This window comes from Brachyistius frenatus, unplaced genomic scaffold, assembly GCF_029030835.1.
Source record: "Brachyistius frenatus isolate BFR_SWC_R1_liver_20210118 unplaced genomic scaffold, ASM2903083v1 Contig_32, whole genome shotgun sequence".
NCBI classification, from domain to species: domain Eukaryota; kingdom Metazoa; phylum Chordata; class Actinopteri; family Embiotocidae; genus Brachyistius; species Brachyistius frenatus.
In genome coordinates this window covers 575232-597080 of record NW_027210631.1, presented here as the reverse complement: position 1 = coordinate 597080, position 21849 = coordinate 575232, and the positions used below count along the sequence as shown (strand labels likewise).

The 21849-nt window shown below is 40.5% G+C and overlaps 2 protein-coding genes across 4 annotated transcripts; one reads left to right on the top strand and one right to left on the bottom strand.

Moving 5' to 3' along the window:
• Positions 1-1590: 1590 nt before the first annotated feature.
• LOC138621730 (transcription factor Adf-1-like) lies at positions 1591-3382 on the bottom strand. The gene is made up of 2 exons (XM_069699969.1): positions 3064-3382; positions 1591-2212 (listed from the first exon to the last, which is right to left on the bottom strand). The coding sequence occupies exons 1-2, from the start codon at positions 3376-3378 to the stop codon at positions 1745-1747; spliced, it is 783 nt and encodes a 260-aa protein (XP_069556070.1). The 5' UTR covers positions 3379-3382; the 3' UTR covers positions 1591-1744.
• Positions 3383-5001: 1619 nt separating this feature from the next.
• Positions 5002-9815, top strand: LOC138621729 (zinc finger protein 260-like). 3 transcript variants are annotated; one of them, XM_069699968.1, is made up of 8 exons: positions 5002-5197; positions 5734-5936; positions 6248-6340; positions 6543-6638; positions 6742-6852; positions 7185-7296; positions 7562-7870; positions 8663-9815. In XM_069699968.1, exons 1-8 carry the CDS (start codon positions 5002-5004, stop codon positions 9607-9609), a joined length of 2067 nt encoding a protein of 688 aa, XP_069556069.1. In that variant the 3' UTR covers positions 9610-9815. The 3 variants fall into 3 exon arrangements, with proteins under 3 accessions (XP_069556069.1, XP_069556068.1, XP_069556067.1); XM_069699967.1 differs by having other exon boundaries at positions 6248-6352; positions 7562-7867; XM_069699966.1 differs by having other exon boundaries at positions 6248-6352.
• Positions 9816-21849: the final 12034 nt, after the last annotated feature.

The following is a 21849-nucleotide window of genomic DNA, read 5'->3' as shown; positions in this document are numbered from 1 at the left end:
TTATTGGACCATATGGAGGACAAATAGTGAAGTTGGATTATGTAGCACATGAGAGTTTCTGCGTTAAGGACTGAGCATATTTACCCTCAAAAATAAAGAAGGAAAAGGAAGGAATTATGCTGGAATGAACTGCATTTATGTATAAATTTGTCTTGAAATATGGTCAAATCTTCATTTAGGTTATAATTAGGAATTAGACAAATCTTGGTTCTAGTACTTATTGGACTGCATCATACATTTGCAACAGTTTGTAAAAAGTATGGGAATCGCTCAGCTAATGACATCAACAAAAGCTACACGGAATTAGAAAAACCTGCAGTCTAATGGAAAAATAATTGGAGGTCGGAGCTACTCGGACTTAGAAAAATTCCTTAAACATCTGTAATATGCTGAAGTGAGATATGCCTCACACATTAAGAGATCTTAGAAGACTCATTATCAAGAATTATTGAGTTCCATAAAGCTGGGAAGATACCGATTAGTCCAGTTAGACAGTCTATGGTTTAATATTCTAGTCACACTAGAAGCTGCCCAGCTAGAATACCTCAAACACACAACGCAGTATGCTGTAGAGAAGTGATAGCTGAAGGTTGGAGCTGGTTAACATCTCTGTTCATCGGTCTACCGCGCACAAATTATGGTGGCTCATTGGACCATGTTGGAAGCTGCTCCTAACGAGACACATTGCACGACCACAATGACATTCAAGAACACAACTGGGAGAGAAGTTCTGTGCACTGATCAAACTAGGGTCTAATTATTTGGGGAAGAACAGGTAGAACTGTGTTATGGTGCAAAAAAGGGCACTGCGTACCAACATGAAGACGGCAACCCAAAGGTGAAGTCGAGTGGAGGGAACATTGTGGCTTTACTGCCTCTGGATCCGGACAGCTCGTCATTGTCTAGGGGAAAATTAACTCGTAGAGGCATCTTCAGGGTGTCAGTGCGGCCGTCTGCCGGCAGAAACTCAGTTAAAGTTGGATGATCCTGGTTTAACGAAGCATCTAAAGCAGAGGTGTCAAACATGCGGCCCGTGGGCCGGATCCGACCCGCCAGGGGGTCCAGCTCGGCCCGCCGGATGACTTTGCTAAGTGTGAAAATTACAGAAAGACATAAATTGCATTTCTATGAGAATATGGAGGTTTATGAGTACAAATGTTTTGTAATTTTTTTTTTTAATCGATCCAGTAATTGCTTCAAAAACAGCGTAAATGCGACATCTGCTCCGGAGGCAGCAGCGCTCGCTGCTGGGGAATCTGCAGAGGAGAGCCAAGGCAGATAAACAGTAGCTGAGTTTTTGGTCTTTATGTTTCTAGTTTATTGTAGAAAGACCTTAAAATAGGGTTTATCATCCAAAAACCTTCACCAATGATTTAGACATAGAGAAATATTGTCGTTATGTATGCGTTACTATGCTATGAATTTACTGGTCTGGCCCACTTGAGATCAAAGTGGGCAGTATGTGGCCCCTTAACTAAAATGAGTTTGACACACGTGATCTAAAGACTTGTCAGATTTTATAAATGTACTTATTGGGAAACCTTTTCTGAACCAAAGAGGAAAAAGAACAAAGACGGTCTATTTTTTTTTCTATTCTTTTTTTTAATAATTAATCAGGGCTATGATCTATAACAGTATAGCATGACCTTTTAAACCTAGAACATAATAAATACAGGAAATATCTACAAAATACACACAACGTCTCAAAAGAGACTAAATGCTACAAAACCACGAGAAGAGAAATCTACTGGTTTGGCTGAATCTGGCAGAATTCTTTCTGCATGCGGTAAAGCATGTGGTGAATCTCAAATTTGGCATCCAGTCTTTTCTGTGGTGGGAGCTTCATCAGCATCCCTGCCACCATCCGACCGAACGATGCCTCTTCACTGTCCTCCTTTCGATCTCTGTCCAGCCTCTTCAGCCTGTCCAGTATTACGTCCTGAAGCGACGTTGGGCGCTCCCTCCTCTTCCTCGACTTTGCAGGAGTCACCGATGACGTTGGTGCCGACGAGGTCGGCGCCGCGGGCGAAGCTGCCGCAGACAGACGGAGTCCACACGAGGAAGACGAAGGGGAAGCGGAGGGCGGCAGCGGCTCCAAAGACGGACCGGCGAGAGTGACGCTCCCTGCTGCACAGAGAGAGGTCTGATCAGCTGCAGGGCCAGCGCTGATGCACTCGACCTGCAGCACCACAGGTTCACTGGACGCTTCGCTCTAAAACACATAGGGAACATCTTCATTACGTAAAGACCCTGAACGTGCGTGTTGCGACAACTTAAAGACGCAGGACGATGTCATGCCAAACTATTCATGTTCATGCACCCGCTGGATACACTTTTTGAAAGTTAATTAAGATACTCCGCAGTTTTCATCCAGCCCTTCAACCCCGAACAGCCGGATCAGATCACTCTTTCAGAATGACGTCGTCACCGTCTCATAATCCATTACTGGGGAAAAGTTTAAAAAAAAAAAAAAACATGCACCTCATCTTTAAGATACTTGATTACAAACTTCGAGATGTCTGTTTTTTTTTTAACTTCTACATTGATGCCGTCAATCAAATCAATATTTGCAGCAAAATAACAAAGGACATTGATATGAATTGCTCTTTCAGATGATGTGATATGGAAACAAACACACTTGTTTTAGAGCTGTCCATGTACTGTTATTGTTATTTGGAAAGACTTTGGCCATTACTGTGTGTGTATATATATATATTATAAAGATATGCTGTTTGGTTTTATTGATTTCAGCAGATTGAACAGAAACAGTACTACATCATTCATCTTTTTGTGATCTTCCCTAAATTTGAGCTCCACACGAGTAAATTTAACAACAACAAACCTTTACTTGCTGCCTTTATAAATGCTACCATACAAAGCCCAACTATTCAGCCCTCTACAAACCCTTAAATAGTGATTTAAAATAAAAAATAAAAATAAAAAAATAAAAAAGAGCCTCAACAGCCAGGTCCATTATGGGATGGAGCTGCGTTGCTAAGTAGCTCGTGTTGATCGTGACCACAGGCTTTCCGTAGTTTAAATGATTTCACCGTTCATACTTACCTCTTCTGGGAACGACTCTGTTTCTCGATGTCTTATGAAATCCGACAGCCAGTCGAGCATCGAAACGATGGTCGGAGTGAACGGAGCCGCCTCGCCGGGTTTTTCTTTCATCTTTCGCTTCGCCTTGACGTATTTGTCTCGCATGTACTTCCACTTGTACCTGCAGGTGTTCTCATCTCTCCCCAGGGCCCTGGAAATCGCTCGCCAGGTTTTTAATATCAACAGCGTGTCCCTGTGCTCTCTTAATGAAGAGTCGTACAGGTGCGGATGACGGCGAATCTCTTCGCACAGCCTTTCCTCAAAACAATCCTCCATTTTGTTTTCCTGGCGCATGCGCAAAGCGGCTGGCCACGCAGGTGCCAAAAAATAAATAAATAAATAAATAAATTCGCCTGACATGGTATTTGGTACTCTGCAGATACAGAGTGTATTTAAAAACGTATAGACTACAGAGAGTAAGGATATTATTTAAGTATTTCTATATAGTTAGATGGATTATTTTTTGTTTAAGTTAGAAGGTCCAACAATATTTATGAGTTTTGCTGGGTGTCTCGAGCAGAGGATGAAAGATGTACTATATGATATATAATGGAGCTCACTATGGCACATTATTATCTCCAGAGTGGTGGACAATGGGTTTACCTCTACAGGCGCGAGGTTGCATACAAAAAAAAGTCAGATGCCCCCTCGTGGAAACGTGGAGAGATCATATTGAGCTTTCTTGAGACACAGGAAATGTAGGTTAGGCGTGTATTAATAATAATAATAATAATGATAAACTTTATTTAATTTATTATTTCTAGAATTACATGCAGTGTTTCACATGAAAACAGATATAAAGGAACATTTTCTGCTGCGGGTCCAAACCGTTGGTGCACTACTAAAATTCACTTTCATATCAGTCTTTTTAAGTTTTACCAAAATATATAGTTAAAATATAAAATGAGCAATATGCATTTCAAAAGGTACAGCAGTTCAAGTGAATGACAGGTGCAACAGAGCTTCAAGAGTTGCTGTTAAGGGCTAATGTAAAGACATATGTTGTGAGCTTTCTTTTAAAAGTATTTACTGAGCTCGTTTCTCTGATATCTAACAGGTAGTTTGTTCCACAGCTTTGGAGCGGAGCCGACAAAAGCTGAATCCCCAATTTTCTTTCGTCTGTTGCTGGGAACCTCCAATAAACCAGCAGCAGATGATCTCACGAGTTAGACATTCAATTTAACTTTTAAAGATACTTAAATATATTTTCATGGTATTTTAGGTTGTCTTGTTTGATACAATGCATACCTATGCACCAGCATATATTATCTGTGAAGCTGTAGTGTTGGTGTGATGTTTACTATATGTATAGGTGTAAAGGTGACGTATAGGATTACTTCAGGTGGCGGCAAGGATTTTATAGGTTAGGTTAGGTTAGGTAGTTACTTTATTAATCCCCGAGGGGACATTTTTTCGCTACAACAGCATACAGAAGCAACAAGATAATAATAGAATAATAAAAAGCAATAAAATAGCAGTAAAAAAAATATAAAATGCACAGTATATACAGTATATACAGTACAGTATATATATCTATATATATTATATATATATATTATATACAAACAACCAAGATAAAACAATATAAAAGCAATGTAAAGCATGAAGGATAAAATATAGCTTTGGATGAAATGATTAGAGTGCAAGTCTATTGTTTTATTCACCCTCCAGAGCAGAAGGTGGCGCTGAAGTACTAAAGAGGCTGGATTAATAATCGCTGTAAAAAAAAAAAAAAAAAAAGAAGAAGAAGAAGAAGAAGAAGAAGAAGAAGAAGAAGAAGAAGAAGAAGAAGAAGAAGAAGAAGAAGAAGAAGAAGAAGAAGAAGAAGAAGAAGAAGAAGAAGAAGAAGAAGAAGAAGAAGAAGAAGAAGAAACACAAGCACGCGCATCAGGAACGGAAATGGCGACTGTCCAACAGCAAGAAGAGGAGCTGCTGTGTTTGCTGTTTTTGTCAGAGCAAGAAATAGTCAATAAAAGAAATAGGAGTGAGCGACAACATGGAGGGAGTGGTACCCAGGACGGGGACTATAGCACACTGGTGCAAGACACGAGGAGAAAGGAAGGATGGTTACAAATTCCTCTTGAACATTGTGCAGGTCTGATCCGCAGTTATGAGATTAAAGATGCACATCAGATCAGTTTAATTTAAAAAAAAATGTTTAAAAAAAATTTATTATTATAAAGTGCACAAGTTGACAAACCGTCAACAATACTGTGTCAATTGTGCCCAATACATTTTTAAAAACAGTTTTATATTTATATTCCAGGACACCAGCTGTCCATCATATTTAATCACAGCGTTAAAGAGCAATAATGTGCAAGACAAAATTTTTCTTTTCTCGACATGACTGCTTCAATATCATTAAATTGTGCATTGAATTCGTTTTGGATTGTTAGTATAACAGAACTATAACATTGAAATGGGCATATTTGACTTATTTTCTGATGTTAAATAAATTATTGTCAACTAAATGAGAAATGTACTGTACTGCAACCTCAACCTTTTTATGGTGTGGTTGAACACGTCACAGGTGCTACTGAGGGATGTGTTCAATATCAACTTTGGGCAGCTGTGTGGGTTAAGTCTGAGCGTAAGTTAAATGTCGTGTTTATTTGTGTCATCTGCCTTCAGAGCCTCATCTTCCTCTGTCGTCCCTGCGCCTCCTGGTTCCTCCGCTGCGGCTGATGTCAGCCTGCATGTGGCAGGTTGCGCAGGAGAGGATCGTAGACCGGTATGAAACGCTGGCACAATTCATCACGCTGGTGACAGAGATGGTCCCGGACCTTCTGAGCTACAAACAGAGGACTCAGCTGGTCCTCGGACTGAGAGCTCGGGTGAGTGAATGTGGGAGTTGAGACCCATTTGTGGGTGTTTTTCCACGTTTTGTCATATCTTCAGGACGTTCTGTCATTGCATTCATGAGTTGGATTTTTTATTTTTTATTATTTTGGTTCAATTTTACAGTATTGGGTCACGATTTTCATGCAAGAAAAAACATTATTGGCATGTAAAAGCCTAAAACAGTATATCGAGGGCAGCCTTGTTCATAAGTTTGTTTTGCTGCAGTGTTTTTTGAAATTGTACAGCATTTGGATGCAATATTAAGTCTAAATAAATATATATGTATCAATTTGTGCTTTTTCAGCTCATTCTTGAACTGTTAAAGAAGATGGATAAGGTTGGCGTTAAAGCTTTTCAGAATCATCTTAACAGTTTCCAGCAGAGGACAACAAACCACGTGTGTGAAGAGGTAGGCAGTGTTTACAATAAGATGCTTTACACAATGTAGGATGTGTTTAAATAGCTTTAGATCTCAGACAAAGTGCTGATTTTGCTTACTCTGAAATATTTATCTTTTTAAAAAAAAAAATCATATTTAAATGCAGAAATCCATCATGTTTTTGTTTAAGTAAGTAATCTTTTCCTTGACTTCATGACAGGACCAAGATGCAGAGGTGGAGATTTCAAAGTCAGCATTTGTGGAGCTGGTTCAAATATTGTTGAGAGATGAATTGGAAAGAGACAAATTTTTCAAGGTCAGTTGTAAGTTTTTAAAATGGCATCTACATCTATTTGTTAAAATGAATAATCTCCTGTTTGACCGGTGTATAATCATGTTGGATGTTGTTCCTGTCGAAGGAGGTCTTCCCAGCCCTGTATGGACCTAATTTTGATACAGCGCTGCAGATCCTGGTGTGGGAGTTCTTCTACCGACTGGAGGAGTTCCTACCAGTGCCGAGTTTTTCACAGGTATACAGGAGAGTCAAGAAAAGCTAACGATTGAACTAATTTATCAGCCACTTGATGGACAAATGCCGTTTACTTTTGGCTGCTGTCCAGTCCTTCAGCAGCATTTAAGACAGGAAAAATACTGAAATTTACTGTGGCAATTGTCAGGTTCTTAAAATTTGGGATTTGTAATTCAAACGTTGGAAAATCGGAGAAAAACCTGTTGTTTATTGACATTTTTCTTTGACCAACATCAATGATTAATGTAGATTCTTATAGTAAAGAATGGTCTGGGAAGAAGAAACAGGAGTTTTGAGACTTAAAATATAAAAATCACATGATTTCTTTTTTAGGTATTCTCCACGTTTAATCTTTCCACCCTCGACTACAAGTTTGAGCAGTTTGTCTCTGAAGATCTGAAGAGAATTTTGCAGCATCAACAGGAGCGGCAGAAGTTACCCAAAAGTAAAAAATGTGTTTAGATTTAGTATTTTGATAGATGCTCCTTTTTAATCTTTGAAATTTCACTGATACATAAAAAAATAATAATAGTAAGCTTAACTGGAAACTCCCATTTTTACTGGAGTTATTTGAACTGAGTGAAGATTTGGTTATCTGTGTTTATTTCCTATGAGGAAAGAGAAGATAGTGAAGTTCAATGGCAGGAACTAGGTGGTCATTTAAAAGGATTTTCACCCTTTCATTAACATGAATATTGTCTTTTTCTCAGGTGAATTCACCTTCACGTCAGACACCATCCTCTCCACGCTCGCAACTAAAAAAACTTTAGTGGCTTCTGAAGATGAGCTCGATCCAAGAATAGACGAGGGAAGCGTAGACGTAAAACACTGCACGGATGAGCCACAGGGACGAAATCAAGAAGAGTCCGAACACAAGACACTGCTGCAAGGAAACAGCTGTGAAGTAGAAGTCACTTGTGAGGACGGTGAAGAGACGGACGACAGTTCTGTTGAAAGTGAGACGTATGGACAGTCACCGCTCAGTTCGTCTCCGGGTTCCGAGGACGCTGGTGACAGTGGTGAGCACGTCTCGTGTTGTACGCGAGATATTCTTGCCGAGGTTCAACGGTTGGCTTTCAGACACTTCTTAGGACACTTTCACACCACAGAGTCTGCATGGAGGTCTGAACCAAGCTTTTTATTACATTGTAAACATTTGATCTGGTTCATTTTGGTTTCACACCGCAATTTTGCGAGCGCACTGAAGAACTTTGCATGACGTCACGACGCACCAATACTTGACATTCATTGTTTTTTAGACGTCGTGCATCTGACGTCGACGTGCTGTCAATTCAACCGGTAGCTGTTTCAATTTAGTTGGAGAAAAATGTACAAACAGATTCATTTTATTGCCACTATATTGTTATTTTTATGGCGTTACAACCAGCACCTGTTTTGCTCTCAGAAAAAAAGGTTGTAAGTTTCTGTGTTGTTTCTTTGTCGGACCAAATTCCAGTTAAATTTCCCCCCTCTTCTCCCCATGTGCTACTGTGGCTAATTTTTTTTACTTCTTTTTCTTCTTCTATTGTTTAATGAGTGATGGTGCGCTGCCTCAATTTCCTGTATTTGGTCCGAAAGTCTGAATTGTCCAGAAAATATTTTACGAGATCATCTTTTTTTAGTCGGATAAAATTTGGTTCCTTTGATCCAGGCTGTGGTCCGAGGCACTTTTCACACCTGTTATTTTGGTTCGGACCAAAACTGAAAAGTCAGAAGGTCTAAAACAAACAAGGAAAGCGTGATATCACCCTTAATCATTTACCAAAAGCACCGTAACTTTATGCCTAACCCTTCTTTTTTGATGTCGGCAGAGACGGCCAGCGAATCGTCCCTCCAGCCACCCACATGCTCTGACAGCTCAGTGGAAGGAGCGAAGGAACATCTGGATCTGAGAAGAAACGAGGAGGAAGAGAGCCCCATCCGGCCCTCGACGGGAAGCAGAGCCGACGTCTCTCTCCCATTCAGCAAAACCACTGCGAGAGCCAGAGAGAACACCTGCCTGGAGTGCGGCAAAACGTTTGCATCCCGTTCCTCCTTGGAAAACCACAATCACTCGTTTACACGGCCATTCAAGTGCACTCGGTGTGACAAGAAATATGGGAGCGGCATCGACCTGAAACAGCATCTCCTCCTTCACTCTAATCCTGCTTTTGCTTGCAGTCGTTGCGAGAAGAGATTTAGTTCTCAGTCTTTGCTCAAGGTTCATCTTCGACGTCACAGAGGAGAGAAGCCGTTTCCCTGTTCGTACTGCGGCAAGAGGTTCCCGACAAATTCACTCTTTAAGTCCCACGTGCGCATTCACGCTGGTAAGGGCCCGTACGCCAGCACTTTGTGCAACAAGAAACTGAGACGCACCGTGCACCTCCGGATGCATATGAAAGAGAAACCGTACGGGTGCAGCACATGCTGTATGTCCTTCTGTAGCTCCGAGGCCTTGCTGGATCATTCACACGCTCACACAGGCGAGCGGCCTTATCAGTGCGAATCCTGCAAAAAAGGTTTCGCCTCAGCCGTAAAGCTGGCGCTACACCGGAGGTTCCACGCGGCAGAGAGGCCGTATCCTTGCTCGCAGTGCGACAAATCGTTCCAGAGCAGTTCAGGACTGAAGGAACACATGACGACGCACACGGTGGAGAAACCTCACGAGTGTTTGATTTGTCACAAGACATTTTCGCAAAAATCCAAAATGAAAATACACCTCAAAGTTCACAAGAACATGGAAAAAGCTGTTGTGGGAGATCGCGGAGACAAGATGTGAGAATGTACACTATATTAAATAAATGAAAGCCTGGTTCATTCCTTATGACAAAATAAGTTGTTTTGGTGCATTTTCATTTCAGTAACCATTCATGTGTATTAAACACGTACTTTATGTGAATATAGACTAAGATGCTAATTTCTTACATCATGTTACTTAAGAGGAATTTCTGTTCAAACAAATGTGTATTGTATGAGCCTAATAAAGGTGTGTGCCAAAGATTTTTACTGCTTTAACTGTTGCAGGTTTACAACGCACCCAGATGGTGTCACAGACATGTTTGATACATGGTCATATCTGCTGAACAAAGCAAAAATCTTTTCAAATCCCAAATGATAAACAGTTTTCTTAGGGTTCAAAAGACATCGCCACCTCAAAATAATCACCAGCATTTGTAAAAATCATTATCAGAGGACTGCACATTTCCAAAAGGCTATTGATGCAATTTATCTTCGTTATCTAATGTTATGGATGACTAATTTGAGCAAAACACTGTGCTATCCAAACTGTTACATGAAGCACATCTCATGAGAGAAATGAGAAGCAAATAAGATGCAAATATTCAGCAATGGTGCAATTCTGGTGACTTGCGACACTTCCGGTATTCCTGGCACCATCAGAATAAATGGTGTCAATTTGAAAACATTCTTTTATTAGGTTGTTTTAACTTGCAATAATTTGGTATGTATCAACTAACAGACAGCATACGTTACCATACGGTTAGGTTAGGTTAGGTTAGGTTAGGTTAGGTAGTTACTTTATTAATCCCCAAAGGGAATTTTTTTTTCGCTACAGCAGCATACAGGAAGCAATAAGATAATAATAGAATAATAAAAAGCAATAAAATAGCAGTAAAAAAAATATTAAATATAAAATGCACAGTATATACAGTACAGTATATATCTATATATATTATATCATGTAAGGAATTAGATACAGGCTCGGAGGAGCATTTTTGACTTACAGTTGAAGTCGTCTTTGGTTCTCATTTATCATTTTTGGCCATATCACTTGGAAGTGTTATTATTGTTGTCACTAGTCGAATGCAATCTGTCAAAAATATGTATTAGGTCGGCCGCTCTCGTCGGACAGTATATGCATGGGCGATAATACTAGTATTAGTATCTACTGAAATTAAAGTAAAGATTGGCTCTAACGTCCAAATCCGCTGCGTTAAACTACGTAGGCTGCAATAGTTGGCAAAGCGTAGCGACTCTCTCTCTCTCTCTCTCTCTCCAAGCAAGGCCAGATATCGGTCTCCTTCTGTATGCATCAATTTATGGGAGAAATATGAGATATTTTGTGGGCAGTTGTTATTGTCTCTACGCATTTATACTTAAGCCTGGTCGGGTACGAGAATTACATGACAATCATGTAACGGGACGCGTCTGTTAGTGAGGAAAAGATTTAGCTCATATAAGACAGTATAAGAAGTTAATAAGATTCTTATGTTTTGAAACAAATTTCAGATTTAAGGAGACCTCTCGTGGCAATGTTTGCCATTTCACTGAGTGCCTTATTGATATAATCGGACAGTCAAAGCTGCTACGGGCTGTGTGGGAATTTTATTTGTGTTCCTATGTAACTTTATGAGTTATTATTATTATTTTTTTTTTAACTTATTCCTTGCTGTCAGATCCTCATCTCTCCCTGTCATCGCTGCGCCTCCTGGTTCCTCCTCCGAGGCTGATGTCTGCCTGTCTGTGGCAGGTGGCCCTGAAGCGACATGTGGACCAGTATGACACACTGGTGGAATTCATCACACTGGTGACAGAGATGGTCCCAGAGCTTCTTAACTACAAACAGAGGACTCAGTTTATTCTGGGGACTGAGAGCTCGGGTGAGTGAATGTGGGTATTAAATCTATTTGTGGGCATCTTTTGATTTTTTTTTTTAATTAACTTTATTAACTAAAGACTGGGCATGTTAAAGTGAAAAACGTAACGTAAACATATATGTAATAATATATTAAAATTTGGATTTTATTTTTAGATCAATGTTGGAATTTCTACAGAAGGTGGATCCTGTTGACTGTGGTGCCGACCAGGAACACCTCAACATTTTCCAAAAGAGGACAACAAACTGCAAGGAGGGCGAGGTGGGAAAGATCTGTGCCTCGGTGTTTGACATAAGGACACGCTGGCTTGACTATGCATTACGAAAATTAACCTCTCTTGCGCTTCTTGGCAGGATCAAGACACACACACACACACACGCGCGCGCGCGCGCGCACACAGGGTTTCCCCAATCCTGTCAGTCCCCATGCTGCCAAGGTTACCCAAACAGATAGTCTATAAATAAAGCTGCACACTCCTGCTTGCTTACAGATGTCTTAAAGTAGCTCAGAGGTTTATACCTTGGTTTGATGAGAACAATTTAACACCATTGCCCTTTTCCTCTCCAAGGAAGTGTTCCCAGCACAGTGCTGCACATCCTCGTGTGGGAGTTCTTCTACCCACTAGAAGAGTTTCTCAAAGGTACATCAAGTGTACGTAAAGTTCTTGGACGTTGCTGTTATTGTCCACTCCGGTTCAAAATATTGCCCCATGTCAAGAGCAATGTTGAAAATAGAATCTAAACGTAGGAGATTTTTCAATCGAACATCACTCCACTCTTTTTCACTTTTCCAGGTATCCTTCATGTTTGAGCAGTTTATCTCTGATCGGGAAGATCTGAGGAAGATTCTGCTGCATAAAAAACAGAGGCAAAACATGACTAAAAGTAAAGACCTGTTTATATTTGGCATTTTGTAAAGGGCTATTGTAATAATTTGACAATACTGTTAATATAATGCTTTAGCTTAACCCTTCTTTTTTTTAATTTTTTTTTTATCTTTAGTGTTATAGACTTCCACACAAAGTTTAGAGTCACTGCACAGAAATGAGTTTGTATCCAACAGTTTCAGTCAGCACAACGCTTTATGTTAATGTTTTATCTTGCAGGAGAATTCTCCTTCATGTCGAACACCATCTTGTCCACGCTTGCATTTAAACAGACGATAGTTGCATCAGAAGATGAGAGTGATAGGAGAGAGGACGGGAAAGGCGGGGACAGCAGGGATGAAAAGACTGAGGACAGCTCTGTTGAACTTGATCAATCAAACTCACGGTTTCAGGTGAGTGGACTGTCACCCCTCTCTTTCTCTCCGTGTACTGTGGAGGCTGGCATGGCAGGTGACAGCGGTGAGTATCCAGTTAGTAGTTTGTAGCCTCGGGAGAAGAGAGACATGTTACAGAGACACAGATTAGCAAGGATGGGAAAGGAATCTGTTCGGAATCACAGCTTTTTTTTTTAGCTCTTGTCCCTTCCCACAATGCACCAGATCACAGTTCAAGTTGCTGATTGCAGAATTAGCTGCTGCCCTTTTAAAGCAGATACCAATTTCACTACTTCAAATCTGCAGGTTACAAGTTCCACTGATGTCATTTCTGATGTTATCTCTTCTTATCATTTTTTTGATTTGGATGTGTAGATTAATGCAAAATTAAATCTATTTAGATTTTTACTTTGTTAATGAGCTCAAAGCTCTTATAATCCTGTTGCATGAAATTAGAGCTACACACCAACACCAGCGTCAGATGTGTGGAGTCATCAGTAAAACTTAGTCCTCACCTCTCGGTGCCTTACGGAGCCTTTTGTACTATTGGCTGCTCCTTTGTAGCCTGGTATTAACAGACCCAAACTTACTGTGTGAATATATGGGTCTGGCTGTGCTGCATTGAGGATTCTTTCCAGTCGTTACATCGGGTTAATTTTGAAAGAGGGCTGCGTGATTAATCGTATTTCAATCGCAATCTCATTTCAAAATGACAATGATTGTTGCATTTTCATGAGGGATATCAGCTGCATCAAAACAAGCGCTCGTACTTTCTCCCTTAACAAATGATAACGATAATCCACATAATGCAGAGCAGCAGAAACAGACAGTGAGGAAAATAAACTAAAAGAGAGATCAGAGACACCGGTAAAAGGAAAATGTTTAGAAAAATACTTGTTCAAAGGTTAGGAAATGACATCAACTATATACTTGTAAAAATAAGGGATAGAATAAAATCTTTAGGGATGGGGGGAATTATTTATGTTCGCCTTGTGTCAGTTAAACCAGAAAGAATTATAATATGTTTTATAATTGTATTTGTATTATTGCTGACAGTTGGCATGTATACATACATGTTGTGCATGTCTGTTTAAACTTGTACAACTTTAAACAAATGATGTGGCCACATGTACAAGGAGGGACGTTTCACGGATATGACCATGGGCTGATGTACAATCATGACCCATTCTTCGTTTTATTCAAGGTTATAAAACAAAATAATCTATAGGGAAAAAGAACAAATATAAAGTGCAAATACAGCTACTTTAAAGAGGGTTAGAGAAATTCTCTTTTGTGAAAGAAACATATAAAAGACCTGAGTTCATAAAATCAGACGAGATGACTATGATTTCTAGGTTGCTTCTGGGAAGGATAAAATCCTGTAATTTGAAGAGAGCTGCAATGATTCTTTGGTTAATTGATTAGTCATTTGCCTGAAAATTTATCTGCAGCAATTTTGATAAATAAAGTATTAATTTGTCTGCTAAACGATCACTGGTTGCAGCCCCAGAACTATCAATAAAACACAATTTATTTGGTGTTAATTTCCTAGGGGGATAGTTTATGAATACATATCTGTTTAGTTTTAAAGTTTCTGGAGCATAATTATGATTTTAATGATGTGAATACCTTTGCTCTTGGGAAACCGGTCACTAACAAACTAACATAACAAAATATGACATGAATACAACATAAGCCTCTTCGTTACACTGTGAGGTTACATTAATGGAGCCACAATTAACAGTTCATTTTAATATTTTGGTCAATAAGATGTCAGAAAATACTATGAAAAATGCCCGTAGTGATGTTTTAAAGTTGCTGGTTTTGCTGTCCAACTGTCCAACTCTGAAAGCAATTCATTTTTTACACTGACTTAAAACAGAAAAGCAGTAAATCTGCACATTTCCCAAATTGGAGCCAGAAAATATCTGGCATCAGTTGTCATAACCGTTGATTTCGGTTGAGTGAAAAGTAGCAGGGACAGAGTCTACTCTTGGCGTTCCTGTTAAATGAGTGCAACCCAGACTGTTTCCCATTGACAGAAGCAGCTGGTGAACGGCACCTTCCAGCAAACACAGAAAGCTCAATGACACAAATGGACAAACATCTCGATCTGAGAAAGGAGCTGTGATCCAGCGATCTACACGGGGCACAGCTGACATCTTCTTCCCATTCAGCAGGAGGACAAAAGACCTCTCGTCAGTGATTTCTACCAAACACACCTGCTGGGAAGATGGAGCATAAAAACCATACAGAGGCGGGTGTCAGGTTTGACTCCATCTTCTACAATCACTACTTTAAATGTGGAGTTTTTCCACCACTAGAGGGAGACACATACCCTCCTATATTACAGCTAAACGTGACACACCAGTGAAGGGACTTGTAAACTCACTTGCTGAAACATCCCTAATGGCATCCCTCACAGGAAACAGAACTCAATAATTCATAACAGGCATTCATAAATTTCAATGAGTTTCTAATTAGGAGCAGCCCAGGGTAATTGTCTCTCCGGCGGTTTTTAACAGGAGGAGGAGCATGCTGACAGATTGACAGAGTCCTTGTGGCAGATTGGTGCAAATCATCTAATTATAAGAAGTCAAACTTTTGCCATTTAATGATGATTATTTTGCCTGTACTGGATCATTTCACATTCAACAGAGAAAGGAAGGGTTGCAGAGAGCGTGAGAGATGAAGGTCACAGATCAAAACACATAATTTACTTTTTAATTTAGAAAGTTAAAATCGATGTTTGTATTTCTGCCTTGGCGGTTTTGAAACTACATATTTTTGTGTTTAAAGTGAAAAGTTGATCAAATATTTGCAGGAAAACTAACAAATTAGGCCATATTTTTCATTGATGATGGCTTCAATTTTTTTTAACGATCCCAAACTAGTTGTGATGTCAGAAATCCTACACGCAGGTGCACGCTTTCAACTCTTTCCACTTTCAGCAGATGAATTTGGAAACAACCGTTGTAATGTCAAACTCTGAATATACATCACTCTGCACAGTGAAGCTAAAACAACCTATAAAAGTAACAAAACACAGTTGAGAGTGGAAGAGGACTTTAAATATACTCTATCACAGAGGCGGTTTGTGAAATATATGCAAGTCTTTATGTTCTTCTGTTCAGCACACTGTGTAAGTCCAAAATAAATTTCTAACAATGGAGAGACTCCGTTTCTAAATCCGACTGGAGTCTGTTGATGTTAAAATGTAAACAAGATCATATGCAGCTACCACATGTCCTCAGTATTTTTTCTGAGAATTTGGGGGATTTTAGCAAAGATTGGAAAAAAAGGCTTTTTTCAAAGGTTGATTAAAGTCTTTAGAGCCTTTATTTTTTTAAACAAAAGAATCCAGTAAAAAAAAGAAAAAAGGAATAAAATATTTTATTTTACACGTCTACATTTTGTCTAATAACTCTTTAAAAAAATAACTTATTGTAATTTTGCTGTAGTTGTAGGGAATAACTGCTTCTTCAAACTTTGACTCATGACTTGACTATTAAAATCTTAACTGCAGCCCTGATGGGAAACTGGACTGAAACACTTCAAAGTTGAAGAAGATAATGTTGAACTGCATGTTAAAAGGCAGAGTCAGTAGTGTTGGGAAAATATTTGCTTTATTTATTTTCACGTTACAAAAATATTGATGAAAGGCCGCTGAGTGCATTGCCTTGACTGAATGGCTACTAACACCGCGGGGAGATGTCGAAGTTTGAGGCACAGTGAAGCGGACGGTGCAATAACAGTAATCACTTAGTGGGGTTCAATTATAGCAGTAAAACAAAGGTCACTGACATCGCCGTTCGGGATGTCTCATGGATATTAGGCAGTATTTACTGACGGAAGATAATTTAGTGCGATAACCCTTAAGGACGGGAGCTGGCGGCTGTGGAGGGACTTCCAGGGGTATTTTGTATGTGTGCGAGCACATGAGCTTTGACTTGGCAGGAGACACCGGACAGGTGGACGCTCAGCCAGCCAAAGTCCCATTACTTGCTCAGGGGGCAGAAAGTGTGTACGTGTCCCTGAGAGTGTGTGTGTGCGTGCATGGAAGTGGTAATTACTTTTTCTCTCCATGTGTGCATGTTTGTGTGTGTGTGTGTGTGTGTGTGTGTGTGTGTGTGTGTGTGTGTGTGTGTGTGTGTGTGTGTGTGTGTGTGTGTGTGTGTGCAGACGGGGTGATTAGAGATGGGTGGCGGGTGGAGGGCTTGTCAGAAGTTATCTTCCCATCTCATCTCATCATACGCAGTCTGGCGGATTCCCTCGATGGCTCAACAGCCCGACGCCGCGGTGCTGCTGTCAATCGGGCCGTCAACGCCTGCAGAAATCGATGCCAATCTCCCTCGGTTTCTATTTTTAACTGAGGCTCAGCACCCAGGCCTTTGATAAGGATGCTGCCTTCTTTTGGCTCTCCTCTTCGCCTCGGATGAGCAGACCCCCCCTCCTTCCAACCTCTTTCTCCTCCCCTGCTGATGAGAGGTGATAAGAGACAGACGAGATGGAGGTAAAAGCACAGACCTGTCTGACCCCCTGAAAGAGGCTTTCACGATGGAGGAAATGATGATTGTTAGCACTACTACAAGTATTAGTAGTCAAAAAGGTTACCATATTATAGTCAAAGACACGACTGCATCTTCGACGCCACTTATATCTGCTAGTACACTGGAACATCCGCTACAAAGACCAAAAATAGACCTTTACTTTAGTTATTCATTGACAAAAACACAGCAATAACACAAAGAAAAAAAAAACAGAATAAAATGATAACTTGAACATACATTATTCAACAGACTGCAAGAATTAGGTTTTGTAACAGGAGTCAGACACATTTGGGTAAAAGAGGAAAAAACTCCAGCTGAAATGTCATTTAGATAACAAATGACAGATGACAAAATGCAGGAAAAACCTGATGGAAGTTGTTTCCTCCAGTGTGACAATGACCCCGTTCACCAAATCCAAGGATGGATGACCATTCAACTAAAACAGGACTCTGAGCAATGGATTTCCAGTTGGCCCCAAAAGCCAGACCCACATATTCACATATTCAGGCAGGTAATTTTGGTCTGCCAGACCACCAGGCTAGCTGCTGTTGCCTCTGTCCAGCAAATCTGACATTTTATTGCTTTAGTGTTAAGATCAAATCAGATGTTCACAAACTAATCAAAATGAATATGAATTAAAAATACTATCGACCATAAATATTCACCTAATCTCCTATACCTATCTCTGGTGCAGCCAGTCGGCCTTTTGACTAGTCATAGCAGGAAAGACAGAGTCAAACAACGTTATAAAAACAATACCAGGGAACACTAAACAACTCTATGAACAGGCACGGTAATGAGACGCTGTGTGAATCACTGCCTTTGTAGTCACCAGATTTCAGACCTAAATGAAGACCTACGAGACATTTTGGATCCACAGCGTTCTCCATCAACACCATAAAACACCCAAGTGTGGGAATATCTTTTGAAAGAATCATGTTTTATTGGTCCAGCAAAGTTTGACAGACTTCTACATCCATACAATGCACCATGCTTAAATTTATATTCATTTTATCACCTACCAATATATACTGGAGGAGAAAATACCCAAGTGTCAGAAACTACAAGACATAATGCACCACCTATCTGTTGTCTCTCCTCCTACACTGCTGGTGTTTGTGTGTTGTTTTGTCGATGGCGTTGGGATCTCCTCTCCTCTGTGGACTCGAAGGTGCTTTGTCACCGCTGCGTGTACGTTGCAAAAGGAACTCCTGGAAATTGAATCCCCCCCCCTCATGAGTTAGACATCAGATGTTCTACATTAATTATCACTATTGCCCTGTGAGTTTCGACGCTGACAGCAATCACGAGTTGACGAGAGTGAAGCTGTGTTGGGAGCTGCTGGAAACGTACCACGGATTAATTGTATCTGACACAATGCAAATGCTGAGGAGTGAAAGGTGTCTCGTTATAAAAAAAACAAATCCAGAGGACTGGTTTCTAGAAATCAAAGGAGGATGTTGTTGCTTTGATATTTTCTTTCAAGTTTCCCTCCAAACCGTGTCTTGCTAATTTGGCTGTAACTTACAATTATTTTAAGAGCCTTCTAGTGGTTTTAACATTTAACACTTCCTTCGCACATGCCGAGCTAGTTGTTTTACCAGCCTCTCTCTCTCTCTCTCTGTGACTTTGATGCCGACCCAGCGGCAGCAGTGAGTAGGCAGGGCGGCTTGCTGGTTAGACAGAGCGTTATGTAACCGCGGGGCCGCAGGTTTGACCCGCGTCACACCAAGTGTCCGTGAACAGCTGTGTGTGTTGGTGTTGTGCCCTTGAGTAAAGTATCCCTAACTCTTCTAAAGTCCTTCTGGATTAGATCACCATCCCAACATCTAAAATAGTTTTCAGGGTAAGACATGAATAAGTTGATCTTAAAGCTTCAGTTATCGTCTCTATTTATTGTGTTTTTGTTAAAAAATATCTTTAGGCTTTCTTTTGGTGCGTATCTATTCTGCTCTGATGCTGTTGGAAGTACTTGATTCAAACATTTTCCCTCTAATTGGGTGTTTTTGTGGACGCAGGATTAATCAGCCGCAGGGTATTTAATGTTGTTTGGGCAGCTGAGAGGTAATACAGCCAAGCCATTAACATATCATTAAAGAGTCCTAAGCACTGTAATTGCAGCCAGAACGCTGACGCTACACTCTCATTAAGTGGACTCCGAGTAGAGACGTCTCGTTGTGATGGGTTTTAGTGAGATATTGAGAAAAATCTGTGCAACTCAGCACGCTGTTGTCACAATGGGACGGTCACACTGTGCAGAAATCGTTTCCAAAATGCCATGTGGGCTTGTGAAAGCCACCCAACTTTCATTGTTCAGAGGTTGCAAAACAAGGGCTCATATTTCTTGGGAACTTCACAGGATTCCAGCCATGCTAGCGGTGCGGCTCCATGGATGTTGGTCAGCTGGTAAGTAGACAACTGGAAATATCTCAATGAACCAAACGGATGAGTTGCCATGACGTTTTTTTTTTTTACAGACATTTTTCCCCAAAGGACAAAACCTACTCATGGCAACCCATCGTGACATCACCCGTGGGTTTTTCAACTGCCATTTTGAAGCCTCGCGTCTACCATTTTGGCCGTTGCCGTGCCATTGGCATTTCGTCTTGTTTTATGTTTGGAGCCAGAAGTGACGATATTTGTTTGAGCTGGGGAAGAGTGAGGAGTGGATCTGACTGAGAATTGAGGACAATCTACCCGCCTACCTAAACCAGAAACCTCAGAAATGTCAATCAAACCAAAAACACCTAAATCATAGGCCTCATACCCAACTAATTACTGACTTATTTTCAGAAAGACCACCAGAACACTGATCAGAAGGAGAGAATCTAGCGAACGACACCATGATGACTACTAGGAAAAAAATGTACGGACGAAGTGTTTCGTGAGAGGATTTGACGCTTTCTGAAAGGGAGTCTATTGGAGCCAGAAGTTTTCAGAGCCCTGCCCTTGTGGTCCTTAGTGGTATTGTACTGTAGGGCACTGCCACATTGGCTTCACGCTTCAGACCCAAAGACGATGTCCATTTTTATATACGGTCTATGATCCTACTGACCTATAATCCACTAACCTGCAGGGTAACGTGTGATGACAACTATTGGTCAGACTGCCATGAAACTTAGTACAATACTAACTGGACTTAGTAAAGACATCTATGGCACCCAGAAGATGTACCTGCCTCTGGTGCTTTCCTCCAGTATCACCATTAGGCTGTTTTCTTGCAGATGCGAGCGAAATATCTAAAGTATCAGAGATTTCTGGAATTTGTGGCACTCATTTCTGCTCTCCTCAAGATTAATTGTAACACTGATCCCTGGTTGAAACAATGCTTAATTTGTTCAACACATTGGCTTATGCCTAAATGCCTTTAATGTTAATGACATCATCCTCAGATCCACTTTGGGTTTAGCGCTAATTAGCAAATCTTCGCATGCTAACATTGTTAAAGCGTGTTAAATTTAATATCGGTTAAACATCAGCTCATTAGCATCGTCAGTGCAGCCTCGTACCACCACGAGTCTGGCTGACAGTCCTGGTTCTTGGAAAATGACTTGTTACTACAGTGATTTGTGTTTTCTCGGAGCAGCTGTCACATTTCACCACTTTGGAAATTTGACTGTGTTTACCTGCAGATGTGTTACACGCTGCAACAGTTGATCTTTTCATGAAACAACTACAGCCGGCTGAAAGCTGCAATCAGCCTCCCTCATGAGCTCACCAGCTAAATCTACCGAGCTCATGACAGGATGTGTCAGAGAACATGACGAGACACGTTAGACGTGGATTTAAAGCTAATTAGACAAAGGGATTATGCATAGGTTTTTTTCATCTTTAAATTAGGATGGATTTGATTTTTCATCCGATTTATTTTAGCAGCAAAACTTTGACAAAATGTCATATTTTGCCCTTGTGCATAAAGCTGCCGAAGTCTAAAAACTTGCCCAATAATGTTGACTCATCTTCTGTATCTGTGCTTTGCAGGACTCATCTGTGTCAATATTTGACAGACTTTCTGGTTTAATTACAGATTCCCTTTTGTGCACTCTCCCAAATTTCAGGGATTATCCAATTACTGCTTGCGTGCCGACAAACAAGGGGGACTCTTTGCCTTTCACTAATTGGAATGAGGAGTGGAGCCAGAGCTCAGAGGAGAGGCCTATCACTGAGAATTATTGAATAGAGAAGGAGTAAAAAAAACAAAACAGGGATGTGTGGTCTGCCTTGGGCTGCTCATGGATTTCCTCTGATTTCATCAGAAAAGAGATGGCTGAGGCGATTCCCCCAGACAACAGCCAGCTGGTGTGTGTAGGCGAGCTTTGCTGCCCAAAATCTCTGTGAAAGGAAAGTGAAAGAATCACGCTGTGTCTCTGCAATTCATCCTCTGCATCAGTTACCCCTAAACAATGTTTTAGCTCACCTGCTGTTAGATAACCTTGTGGGATAACACCGTGCAGCAAGAATGACATTCTTATTCTTTAATGAATCTCTGTGCAATTGTGGCGTTATGTATGACAATTTCAAGGCTTAAAGCAGCTTTAACATACACCGAGTAACATATGACAGTAATTAAATTGTACTTAGGTGATTTAGTTA

Bases quoted from the DNA above. Each gene is read 5' to 3' on its own strand.
- LOC138621730 (XM_069699969.1), bottom strand. From the start codon at position 3,378: ATGGAGGATTGTTTTGAGGAAAGGCTGTGCGAAGAGATTCGCCGTCAT. The intron at 2,213-3,063 runs GTAAGTATGAAC...TATGTGTTTTAG, and splicing joins CAGAGTCGTTCCCAGAAGAG to AGCGAAGCGTCCAGTGAACC.
- LOC138621729 (XM_069699966.1), top strand. From the start codon at position 5,002: ATGGCGACTGTCCAACAGCAAGAAGAGGAGCTGCTGTGTTTGCTGTTT. The intron at 6,853-7,184 runs GTATACAGGAGA...TTTCTTTTTTAG, and splicing joins CAGTGCCGAGTTTTTCACAG to GTATTCTCCACGTTTAATCT. The intron at 7,871-8,662 runs GTGAGCACGTCT...TGATGTCGGCAG, and splicing joins CGAGGACGCTGGTGACAGTG to AGACGGCCAGCGAATCGTCC.